At 32.6% G+C, this 13,231-nt stretch overlaps 1 protein-coding gene across 2 annotated transcripts in view; it reads left to right on the forward strand.

Moving 5' to 3' along the window:
* The window catches only part of LRCH2 (leucine rich repeats and calponin homology domain containing 2), a 194,514-nt gene that overhangs the window by 118,278 nt on the left and 63,005 nt on the right, over positions 1-13,231 (forward strand). For both annotated transcript variants that reach the window (XM_077146764.1, XM_077146765.1), the window contains exons 8-12: positions 253-364; positions 553-650; positions 747-805; positions 2,863-2,970; positions 9,050-9,115. In XM_077146764.1, the coding sequence (XP_077002879.1) occupies positions 253-364; positions 553-650; positions 747-805; positions 2,863-2,970; positions 9,050-9,115 (443 nt within the window). The remainder of the gene's footprint in view (positions 1-252; positions 365-552; positions 651-746; positions 806-2,862; positions 2,971-9,049; positions 9,116-13,231) is intronic.

Raw genomic sequence — 13,231 nt, forward strand, 5'->3', positions numbered from 1 at the left:
GAGAGAGATACTTGCACACCTTTGACTTTTTATTTTACCTAAAAATAGTCATCAGTATATTTTATAACTTCAAATGCGTAAAGGACATGCAGATTTTTTAAAGCAGAACAGTATACCTTAATATTTTAATTTTAATTTCAAAACTAAAGATATGAAACAGGTATTCAGTAGTTCATATGTTACATTAATGGAACTTAATCTTTACCATATTTTTAAAAGGCCTTCTTTGTACTTTGTGCTCATTCCCTTCAGCCATCAGATGATGACACAATCAGCCTTCATTCTCAAGTCTCAGAATCAAATAGAGAGCAAACATCAAAAAATGACAGTCACTCAATAGGAAGTAAACCTGATCCTCAGAAAGGTAATTAATAGTGTGTCTGCTATTTTTATTTAATGTACTTAGCCCTCTTTAATTAAAAGTTAGCTTTTGGAAACTAGTATCTTTAGCAAACTCTTGCATTGTGAGAATATACCTGTATTCTAAACACTACATCATCAAAGCATATTGTTTACAACTCTTATTTTCTAATAAATATTAATCTACATTAGATCAAGAGGTGTATGATTTTATTGACCCCAACACAGAAGATATAGCCGTTCCTGAACAAGGAGATGTACATATTGGAGCCTTTGTGTCTTTCCTTAAGGTAAATAAAATTTTGAACAAACATTAATTACATGTCCTCCTTGGTCTCACAAAAATGGACCATTCAATTTAAAATGTTAACTTTTTCTTATATAAGGGAAAAGAAAAATGTCCTGAAAAATCTCAGAAAAATGAAGAGTTGGGAGATGAGAAAAGGTAAGTATATAAAAATCCCCAAATTGAAATATAACTTATAAATATTTTGAAATACTCATTAGATATTCATTTACCTGTTCTGTTTAGATATTTAACTTGTAAATATGTCATCTCTCTGTTTTCCTCATATTGATAATTACAGTAAAAACATTTAATTTGAGTGTAGGATATATGCTTTTTTCTTCCCTGGGAAGTGTCATAATAATGTTTCCTATTTATTTAGACAGTCAAGAGGACTGTATATTCACATACATTATTTGTTTCACCTATTTAACAATCCTTTAAAATAATTGGTATTGAATTCATTTTAATAATAAGGAAACAGAGATCCAGAGTTTGAAAAGCCTTGAACTCAGATCTTCCAACCTTTTGGAATTTTTAGTGTATTTACTCCCATATTTTATTAAATATTGTGTTTTGGACCTTTTCTTTATATTTATTTTATGATGGAATAGGGCCAACCTCAATTTTCCAGTCATTCCTTTAGGTTGATTCCTAGCTGCAGTAAGGAAGGAAGGAACATTTGTTGAATATTGTCCATACATCTGGATCTGGTCTAGGTGCTTTTCCATGTTTCTCAATTTAATCTTCACTAAGGTCTTCAGAGTAGATATTGTCACCAGTTTTACAGATCAGAAAGGTGAAGCTTAGAGATTCTTGCCTAAAATTACATGGCTGGTATACACTAGAACCTAGCATGTGAACCCAGCTGTCTCTGATCCCCAAGCTCTTCTTTTTTCTCTACATTGTATTTCCTCCAAATTGTTTCATTGGCCACATTTTAAGCAATCATTAATCAATCATTTCTGATGCCCTAAAAGGAGTATGTGGCTTTATGTGATATTCTTTATACTTCATTCTTCTCTTACTTTCTCACCTTATCTAATTACTACAGTTGCCTAGATTTGAGAGTCACAAGTCGTATGCAAGGTGTGGTATACCTATGAAGTCTCATGGCCTGATACCGTCTTAGTTTCCCAGCTGCTAAAACAAATACCATACAATAGGATAACTTAAACAAAGAAAATGTATTGGCTTGGAGTTTTGAGGCTTGGAGAAGTTCAAAATCAACACATTAGCAAGGCAGTGCTTTCTCCCCAAAGACTATGGCATTCTGGGCTAGCTGCCCGGGGTCCTTGGAGTTCCTTGGCTTTTCTGTCACATGGTGATGTCCTCTCCTTTCTCTTCCAGGTTCCCTTGACTTCTAGTTTTTTCTTCTCCAAGTAGCTTTCTCTTCATAAAGTGTCCAGTTATAAGATTAAGGTCCAAACTCATTCACTTGAGCCACAGCTTAACTAAAAATAACATCTTCAAAAGGTCCTTTTTACATTGGGTTTATAGCCACCGGAATGGATTCAGATTAAGGATATGTTTTTCCTGTGTATACAGTTCAACTTACCATAGATAATAAGGCATAAATGCTTGTTTTTTTTAAGAAATAAAATGCTTTAGGACTAAAATTTATAGAATTTGTAGAATAATTTATTTTTAAATTTCTTTGTTCTCGTTTGAATAATAAAACTTAAATACTTTATATTAGTATTTTCTGACAAATTTGCCAATCTTATTTGAACTTACTTTGCATTTCCTTTATTGAAACACTTTGCATAGACATTTTAAAAGTTAAAATGAGTAAAGTGATAAAAGGGTAGTTCAGTCAAATGAAATTTTTTCATAACATTTTATATTTATTTATAAAGGCATGCCATATAGAGTTCTGCACTGCTTGGTCACTCAAGGCTGGTGAATCTGCATTGTTAATTACTGTGGCCATTATGCATTTCAGAGATTACAAAATGGTAAGGTACTTTGCATTTGCTAGCCATTAACTGTATTAATATAGCCAGTATGCCACATTTCATATTGAGTAGAGAAGGTAGACATATATTTTTATATTAGGCCATTCCATATTTCTCATTTTAGTTTTTTTTAATACGAGGACATTGGGATTTTAGCTTTCACATAGTGTTAAAAATGAAAATAGCTTCTACTTCTGGAAGATGGCATAAAATCTAGTTTTTTACTTTTTGAATAGCCATGTTTGTGTCACCTTTCAGACTTGAGAAAGAACAGTTGCTGGCAGAGGAAGAGGATGATGATTTGAAGGAAGTAACTGATTTGAGGAAAATAGCTGCTCAGTTATTGCATCGAGAGCAGAAGAACAGGTATTTTTTTGAGTAATGAGATCTCAATAGGCAATTTTTATAATCATTAAATACGACTAAGGATTTTGAAATAAAGTATATGAAGTTTCTAATAAACAATAGGCCCTCTTAAGATGTGTTTCAAGAGACTACTAAAAACAATAGGAAATGTTTAGGAGAGAAATATAAAATTACATACATTTATGTAATTATTACATAAATAATTATAAAATATGTATGTAATTATTGCATTTAATATTGCTTAGATATCTCCTTTTTATTCCCAAACGATAAATCATAATAGCCATATATCTGATTTTTTGTTGGTATTCATTTTAGCTCATGATAACATTAAATACATTTTAAACATCATTTTCTAAGTACAGTCATATGTATATTGTGTGCTTTTTATCAGATTGCAAATTATTTGTGATATTTGTAAACACATTAGTATTGAATTGCATTATATAATATTTAAATCAGTGTGTTGATTTGAAGATCCAGGTTCACGTTTGTTTCTTGATCAAAGACAATTTCCCCCTCTGGCTATACATTCGCTAAATGTATGTCATTGTCAAGCAGCAGGGCACTGTGTGAATAAATAAGAAATCAAAACAAGTCCATTTTCGATATAGGAAAAGTTCTGTATGGCTGCTGAGGTTGGGCTATTATTGTTCTTATTGTTCTGAGAATACTACATTTATAATCTTGAAATAATAAAGAAGATCTCAGATGTTTTTTGTTTGGGGAAAATTAAGAGAATAATTTTGGTATGTTTCACATTGATACCCTAATAAGCATTTTATTTATTCAAAACAATAAATGTTTATGATCATATCACCATGTCCTGGAAAGTTTAAATTTTAAGAATACTGGCATTTATTTAAACATCCATGCTTTTAAAAACAATTATTATTTAAATTATCAAATGAAAATGTGCATTTTTTGGAGGCCACTTTTTATGGGCATTCTGGATAATGGCTTGTACAGTAATAAATTAAATAGCTGTTAAGTCTCTTTTTGCACAGCTACTAGATTAAAGCATCAAAAAACATATAAGAGGGTGGGCCACAGTGGCTCAGCAGGCAAGAATGCTCACCTGCCATGCCAGAGGACCCAGGTTCAATTCCTGGTGCCTGCCCATGTAAAAAAAAAACATATTACAGGGTGGGCCATGGTGGCTCAGCAGGCAGAGTTCTCGTCTGCCATGCTGGAGACCCAGGTTCTATTTCCCGTGCTTGCCCATGCAAAAAAAAAATTAGAAAATTTCACTGTTCTTTATCTCATCTGTATCTAATGTACCCTCATTCCAAGTTCATATCTTTCTTTCACCATAACATTCTGTCACCTTTTCTGTGATGTTTAACCTCTCATCTTTTCCTATGATTCATATCTAATGGGTCCTTTCTTATTGGATACCTACGAGATTGTGTATGTTTGTCTCTCTCCAATATAATCAAAATGTTGATAGTGCCTTGAATTCAGAGGTTTGATGAAGCAATCCACAACTGCTCTGTGGAGCTTCGAAAATAATTGAGTTTCTATCATCTCCACCCAGCACATGAAAGAATTGTATTTAGCATTATGGGCAGGGAATATTGATTTTTAAAGAACTTTTATTGGTAGAAGAGGCAAATTCCTTCTGTAATTTTCGGGATGTATTACAGGTATATAACACCTATAACACTATCCATTTTTCTCATTATGCTAATAATAGCATTTGAGTGCATAATTTAAAATTTTAACATTGCTATATATATGTAATATTTCTGTATTTCCCAGTTTCTACATTTCTCATATTAGTTTTCACTGATCTCTGTGACCTAAATTATTCTTTCTAGCCTAGATAAAACATTGGATGAATGGCTATTTTTCATAGTTTTTTTTTTAGGGAAGTTGTAGATTTACAGAAAAATCATCCAGAAAGAATTTAGTTCCCGTGTACCCCCCTCACACGGTTTTCCCTATTAACATTTTGCATTAGTATGGTACTTGTGTTACAATTGATGAAACAACATTAATATAATTATACTATTAACTATAGTCCATAGTTTACATTCGGCTTCACTCTTTGTGTTGTACAGTTTTGTAATTTTAAAAATTTCTTATTCTGTTAACATATCTACAACCTAAAAGTTCTCATTTTAGCTACTTCAATATATACAATTCAGTGGTGTTAATTACATTCACAATGTTGTGCTATCATCATCACCACCCATTACCAAAACTTTTTCATCACCCCAACATGGGTTTTGTTTTTGTGATAGGTTTTAGATAATAGCACCAAGCACTGTGTCTTGTGCATTGTAGGCACTCAGTAATATTGTTATTAGTTAATTGATTTATTGAAAAGTAAATCACCAATTATAAGGCTAATGGGAACTATAAATTCAGGTAAAAATTAATCTGTTTTTCCTAAATAATTTGTTATTTTTCAAGATAGATGGGAAAATAATTTCTGTCCTTGTCTGATGTTTCTCTTCTTCATCCTCTGTTTTGGATTTTAATGCATAAGAACATAAGACTTTTTAGAGTAAATATTCATATGCCATGACAGTGTGCTGTAATAATTTTGTCTAAATTTTGAAGGCATTGAAAATATTTGTATTAACCTACTCATAAAGTAAGACATGCATTATACTGTTAAATGTTATAATTTATAGCCTGTTTAAATTAGATCCCTAGCCAGTTATCTCAGTGTTTCGACTTAAACCGAATCTCAGGATTCTTTTATGCTGAATTTGGTATTTTCTCCATTAAAGGATCTCCTTTTAAATTATGTTGCTGTTACTTGGCTCTCTTAGGTGTAGATGAACAAAATTTATTGTCATAATGCTTAGATTTGAATGAGACCAAAATATAATTAATTCTAAATAAGGATATATACCCTGTGGAGGACTTGATATGATTTGCATATTTCTCAGGTTGCAGATTTTCCCTTTCACTCTATATTGTTGTGTTTTAGATTTCGACTTTATGAACAAATAATTTGGAATAACTACTTAAAATCATAGGCCTACAAGGAGTTGTAACAGTTTTTTTAAGGTTTCAACACAATTGTTTGTTTCTTGTTAGTCTTGATTAGAAATAATTTATCTAGCTTAAGATTGCCCTCACATACCAGATAATACCACCTAGGACTGACTCCTACTTTGACTATTTACTACTTAATTGTTCTTTAGTTTAGCTTCTGTGTAAGATAGATTCAAAGTCAGATCTCAGCTGAAAGAAGCCATGTATGTATCTGAAATCTGGAGTAATTAGAAACCTGCTTATGTTGAGTTCTGTGATGATTTTCTTATATTATCTTTGCCATTTGTTTTGTTTATTCTATTTCACAAATAATCTTTGATTCTTTGAAAAGATTTGTACCAGCACTTGGTAGATGAAATTATCTTAAGAAAGTCACAAGAGGATATTGGCACAGAATTAAAAATAAAAAAGGGTGAGAGAAAATATCAACAAATAACACATCAAGTAGGTGACTCATTAGTGGTTAAAGTCTGAAGCCTAGATATTTAAAAAAACTGCCCCTTCTTTCTCTAATTAAGATGTATATACTAAGCTACTTTGTTTATATTGAGTTTATTGTTGAATTTTTAACAATTACTCTATCATTACTATCCAAATATTAGAATATCATTTCTATTTATGTTTGAGTGAATTAGTCTCACTGAATCCATGACTTTGACTATGTTAAAATAGTAGTTTAAGAAGTCCTAATTTTGCAATCAGTATAATTCGGGACATTATAAAAGCTATTATCTTTAAAAATCAGTGTCTTAAAAATAATGTTGCTCTTTAACTAATGTAGCCCTTTCTTCACATTTTCACCAACCCTACTCAACCCTACTCATGTATGTTAATATAAGAGAAGGGGCTATTGCTATTTTTTTCTTATTATTAATAGCAGCTGTTTAACAGGCTTTTAAAAATTTGTTTGGGTATCCTAAAGAAAAGATTAAAATACACATGGACTTTTGCAGTAAATAGATTCAGTTGGCTGGTCCTCATTGCTTATTCATTCCTGCTAACTTAATCTATAACATTTTTTTAAATGTCTTTCCTTTTAATAGGAAATTTATTTATTTGTTTTAGATGAGTCCTGAAAGTTTTTGTTTATTGTGGAAAAATCTGCTGCTGAGTACTATGTAATATATTCAATAATACAAAGTAACTATGAAGTTATAATTGAAGGATAATTAAGGATCATGGAAAAAAATAAGATTTTGAGCAGTATATAATTTTGGTTTAACAGGTGATAGAAATCATGTCCTTTATCTGTTTCATGTTACAATAATCTGATCCTATAAACATTTCAATTTTAGGGATTTCTTGTTGACATCTAGCTTGTTATAACTAATTAGGTCATTCTCTCAATCCTTGGACTCTATACATTCTTTATTTTCTGGTTGCCTTACTAATGACTTCCCTGTCCTCTCCCAAACATCTTACTTCTACTATCTTTTGGTTTGGTTGATGCACGTGAAATGTGAATACAGACGGAGGCCTTTAAGTTGTAGAGCTTCATTCAGTGAAATATTCTTCCAGAGGACCAGAGCAGCAGGACGTGCATCAAGGTATCTAGAGTTTGTGGAAGCCTTTAGTTTTAAGTGGTCAGGTTGATGAAGCTAAATTGTATAGTCCTTTACTTAAAATAAATACTGATAACTGGGTTAGGGACGTGTTTAATAAACTAAAATAGATGTATAAGCAAAATGGTATCACATAGTACATTATAAAATATGAGTGTACATACCAAAATTTTTATCGAATTCTCAAGTACATAAACTATTTACTACTTTATAGGTAAGTTGATCTTATATATATTTTTTCTGTTCCAATGTGATTCATAAACGTCAATAATCACAATGCTAGGGAGTGGGGGGTGGGGAGCTGTTAGTCATAATTTATGGTATAGAAGGGCCTATGTAGTTTGGTACCCTTCCTCCCAATAGTAATTCTAGCATTCACCCCTAGGGCAAAACTGACTGCCACATATCCATTTTTTAAATCTTGCTTTTAAGATGATTTTTTTTCCTAATCAGGCCTAGACATTTCATTACCTTAATTCTTCTACATTTGGGCATTCAATTTTAGTGTCTGCCAATAAAAGAATAATGGTGTCATTAATATTGAAATTGTTTGGTGTAAAGCTACACCGATTTGTGTATGCATTAGATACTTGTCCTTCGTACCTCATGTGACTTCTTGCTAGTGAGAAAACTAAGGGTAACTGAAATTGGTGTCTTAATGTTAACCTTATTTCTTTAATTATCAGCTTACATTTAGTTCATTGCGTATTTTTTTAGTCCTTGGAAACTAAGATTCTTATTTCCTCTATATTCTTTTGGTAGTTGACATCTGAAGATTTTGAATAAAAAGCAAGTATTTTATTCTTTATAACACTGAACTTAAGTTACATTTATATCTATAGTATATTAAATCAAGAACTCTCAAATATGTTTCATTTGCTAATATTAAAAATAGTTAATTATTACTCTTCATGTTGATATTAATACTTAGAATTTTATAAAATAATGAACAATTAGCCTTCTCTTACAGTAGCAATAGTTCATAGTTCTTTATTTTTATTTCTTTTTTTCCTTTTGAATACAGTATCATTTGATTATTAAAAGATTAAGCTTGTGGCTTTTTTTCCTTAAAGAATTGAACTTTGGCACTGGTTGTGCATTTAGAATTAAATGTATTATATGACTGATAGCATATTATGATTACCTCCTCTTAACATCAACACACTATATCATCTGCTGCGCTGGGAATGTAAAATAAGTCAATCTCTCTTTTTCTTCTGTCTTAGCCAAAAGTTAGATATGCGCAGGGCAATAGCATGGCTAGAAGATAAACAAACCTTGAGAAAGGGTTTATAAAAGAAGATTCATGAAAAAGTTGGTGAGCTTCATTTCTTTCTAAATAGCTAGTGTGCTTAAGGGCATCTGATTGAAATAATATTTAAATATTGCTTTCCAGCAAAGATCTTCATGGACTAGAGGCAGTTTATTTTGGAGATGTTAAATATCATGTGTATAAACTATTTTCTTTAATGTATTTTAAAATTAATGTGTTGATTCACTTCTAGGATTCTTAATCATTCAACTTCTGTCACAAGAAACAAGCCAAAACAAACTCTGGAGTGCGAAAAGAGGTATAAAAAGTATCTAAGTCCTTATATTTAATGTTTTATAGCAAATGAAGTAGATTTAATATAACTACACAATTTAAAGAGGAAAAGTGTTGCAACATGAGTTAAATTTACTTTTGATATAAACAAAACTAATATGCTGATTTGATCTCTTTTTGTGCTCATATCTGCATTTTCTCTCAATGATGGAATCATTTATCTGTTTACTCACTCAGCAAGTATTGATTGTATTACTATTACCTGCTGGGAGTAATGTGTTTCTTCATCATGGCATGTGTGCACTTACTGTTAATTGCTCACATTTTGATGTCTTTTCAATGGGGTTTTACTAAATTCTTCTATAGGAAAACATGATTTGAGTGCACATATTTGATTTCCAGAGAACTATGAGACTTTGAAAGTTTTATTTATTCTTTTTTTTTTTTATACATGGGCAGGCACCGGGAATCGAACCTGGGTCCTCTGGCATTCCAGGCAAGCGTTCTTGCCTGCTGAGCCACCGTGGCCTGCCCAGTTTTGTTTATTCTTTATAATGATTTGAAAATTTGCATCAAGATCGACTCCTGAATCAATCTTGTGGTTGAATGAAGCTCCAAGGCTAAGGAGGTGTGGAAGTACTCAGGGATTAATATTTGTTGAATGGTTATATACATACTTTTCTGAATACTTTAGATGTCATATCTCAAAGCTCAGAATGACCCTATGAAAGTGTTACTGTTGTCACCCCCATTTTAAAGATGAAAGAACTGAAGCACAGAAGTAATTAAAACTTGCTCAAGGCCACACGTCTAGTAAGTGATAGAGTCAGGATTCAAACCCAGGCTTTGCTCCCTCCAGCTTTACAACTCCATTGTTTGTCTTCTCCTAAATATCTGACAGTCCAAACTGAACTTATTTTCCCCCAAAACTGTTTGTTCTTCTACACAGTCTGACTGAATGTTTCTCTCCATATATACTCACCCAAGTCAGCAACTTTGAAATCATCAGAAACTTCTCTGCCTTATGCACCCCTCAGTCAGTTACAGAAAATTATAGCGTATTCATTTGCATCTATCCCAACCTCTCTATTCACATTATAATTGCACTGGTTCAGGCTCCATCTTTTTCCCTTTGGATTACTGCAACAGTCCTCAGGCTTGTATCCTTTTTTAGTATTGGTCTTCTTCAAACCTGTCTTCAGCACTTCATGAAGTAAGAATGATAGTTCTAAAATACAAATTTGACTGTGTAACTGCACTTAAAATCTTCTGTTGACTCTCTGTAACTTTTAGGAGAAAGTTTAAAATGTGTATCTTAAACTATAAGATTGAAGGGGGTTTCTGTCTACCTCCAGAGCCTCATCTCATACCATCCCCTATTGGCATGTTCTGTAGTTAGGAGCAGTATTTCTTTCTTTAGTCCAGCAATCTTTCATAGCTCTGTGTTCTACATGCTGGTCTCTCTGCTGGGATTGCCCTTCCTTCTTCCTTTCTTCACTTAGTCTTTCAGAATTCAGTTCAAACATGAGATGACTTTTTATTACCAAGCCTAGGAACTTTTATCTATCACAAATTTTATTCAGTTAGATTCAACCCATTCTTTCTGGTTGAGTTCTAATTCTGGTATCTTATATATTTGTTATCCTTAATGTTTGTGTTATTTACCTTCCCCTTCAGTTCCTTTGATTGTCATCTTAAACATTCTCCCTTGGCACCTAACATCCTCTTGAGAAAGATCCAACTACACAAACCTCAAAACGATATCTAATCCTGGTTTTTCATTTCCAGAATTATTCCCTCTAGTTTTCTTTTTCAAAATGTGTACTCAGTTTTTTCTTTAAAAAGATTCCTTCATTTTTACCTTATTATAAGACTAATGTAGCTTTATTGTTGAAAAATTGGAAAATTTAGCAAATACAAAGAAGAAAATAAATAGATAAGCATAACCCATTATTTGACTCCTCAAAGATCAGTGGTATTTTGGTATGTTTCTTTTTATCCTTTTTTTCATATATATGTGCAAAAATATTTGCATGCATGTGTGTGTGTGGATACACATACACATACTCCAGAGTTGTGTAATCTGTTACGTATTCAGCACTTCCACTTGGATGTATATTAGATATGTCAAACCTAACTTCCCCAAACCAAACTTTTGATCTCTCTTCTTGCATCTCCAATCCTCTTCCTTCTGTAGTCTTCCCCATTTTAGAAAATGCCAACTTGATCCTTCTAGTTTCTCAGCTTAAAAAATCTTGAAGTTATTTTTGACTTGTCGTTTTCTTTCATACCTCATATTTAGTCCATTAGCAAATCTTGTTGACTCTACCTTCAAAGTATATCCAGAATCTGACCATGGCTTACCACCTCCATTCTTACCACCTTAGTCCTAGCCTTCTCTTATTTAGATTATTGCAACAACTTCCTAAACCTCCTAATAGTTCTCCTATCTGCTCTTGCTTAGTGTATTTTCCACAAAGCATTAGATTGATATTTGTAAAACATAAGTCAAATACTCCTCTTCAGAATTTGCTGATGATTTCCCATCTCATTCTGAACAAAAGTCACAGCTCTCTAAATATTTCTATTTGCTTGTCATCCTGTAGAATATAGAGTAGTTAAAAGTGCAGGTTCTTGAGACCACACTGAGTTTGGGTCCGGGATCTGTCTCTTAAGTAAGTTACTAAGCCCACTCAGAGCCTCATTCATTCCATCTCTAAAGCAGAAATAATAACTACCTACTTAAGGATTACTTTGAGGATTAAGTGATTTAATATATCTAAAGTCTTAGAACAGTGCTCAGAAAAAAAATCTCTCACGTTTTTAATTGTTTAAGTAGTATTAATTTCTTTACTTATTTTTCCTTTTTCTTGACTCTGTTCTCAATAATTCTTTTTTTTTAAACTCTCATCGCCCTTTTTTCTGTCCAAAAGGGGAATAGCCTTGTGGATGTTTTTTCCTGGTACTGCAATGTATTACATGGGCTTAAAGTTTTAGCACAGAAGTGTTTAGAGAAAATAATTTTACAAACCACCTGTCTACAAAATAAATCCTTTGTCATTGTTTTTCCTGTGGTGCATGGGTGAGCCCACCCTACCCCCATACACAGAAAATTCTATATGCATTTCTTTAATAGGCTGTCAAGTAATCTACGTTTTTTACTTAATACATTATGATGGTTTTTACTTATCTACTAAATCTAAATATACATTTTGATGAATGCTGTTATACATTTGTTCATTCGTGTTATTTCCTTGAGTTAGATGCTTAGTTTTTTTTTTTAATAGCTCAGATACAGTTTCATTCAGTGTTTTAACATAATTACATTACAATTAGGTATTATTGTGCTGTCCATTTTTGAGTTTTTGTATCTAGTCCTGTTGCACAATCTGTATCCCTTCAGCTCCAATTGCCCATTATCTTACCCTGTTTCTAACTCCTGCTGGTCTCTGTTACCAATGACATATTGCAAGTTTATTCTCGAATGTCGGTTCACATCAGTGGGACCATACAGTATTTGTCCTTTAGTTTTTGGCTAGACTCACTCAGCATAATGTTCTCTAGGTCCATCCATGTTATTACATGCTTCATAAGTTTAGTCTGTCTTAAAGCTGCATAATATTCCATCGTATGTATATACCACAGTTTGTTTAGCCACTCGTCTGTTGATGGACATTTTGGCTGTTTCCATCTCTTTGCAATTGTAAATAATGCTGCTATAAACATTGGTGTGCAAATGTCCGTTTGTGTCTTTGCCCTTAAGTCCTTTGAGTAGATACCTAGCAATGGTATTGCAGGGACGTATGGCAATTCTATATTCAGCTTTTTGAGGAACCGCCAAACTGCCTTCCACAGTGGTTGCACCATTTGACATTCCCACCAACAGTGGATAAGTGTGCCTCTTTCTCCGCATCCTCTCCAGCACTTGTCATTTTCTGTTTTGTTGATAATGGCCATTCTGGTGGGTGTGAGATGATATCTCATTGTGGTTTTGATTTGCATTTCTCTAATGGCCAGGGACATTGAGCATCTCTTCATGTGCCTTTTGACCATTTGTATTTCCTCTTCTGAGAGGTGTCTGTTCAAGTCTTTTTCCCATTTTGTAATTGGGTTGGCTGTCTTTTTGTTGTTGAGTTGAACA

The sequence above is a fragment of the Tamandua tetradactyla genome, chromosome X (assembly GCF_023851605.1).
Source record: "Tamandua tetradactyla isolate mTamTet1 chromosome X, mTamTet1.pri, whole genome shotgun sequence".
NCBI lineage: Eukaryota > Metazoa > Chordata > Mammalia > Pilosa > Myrmecophagidae > Tamandua > Tamandua tetradactyla.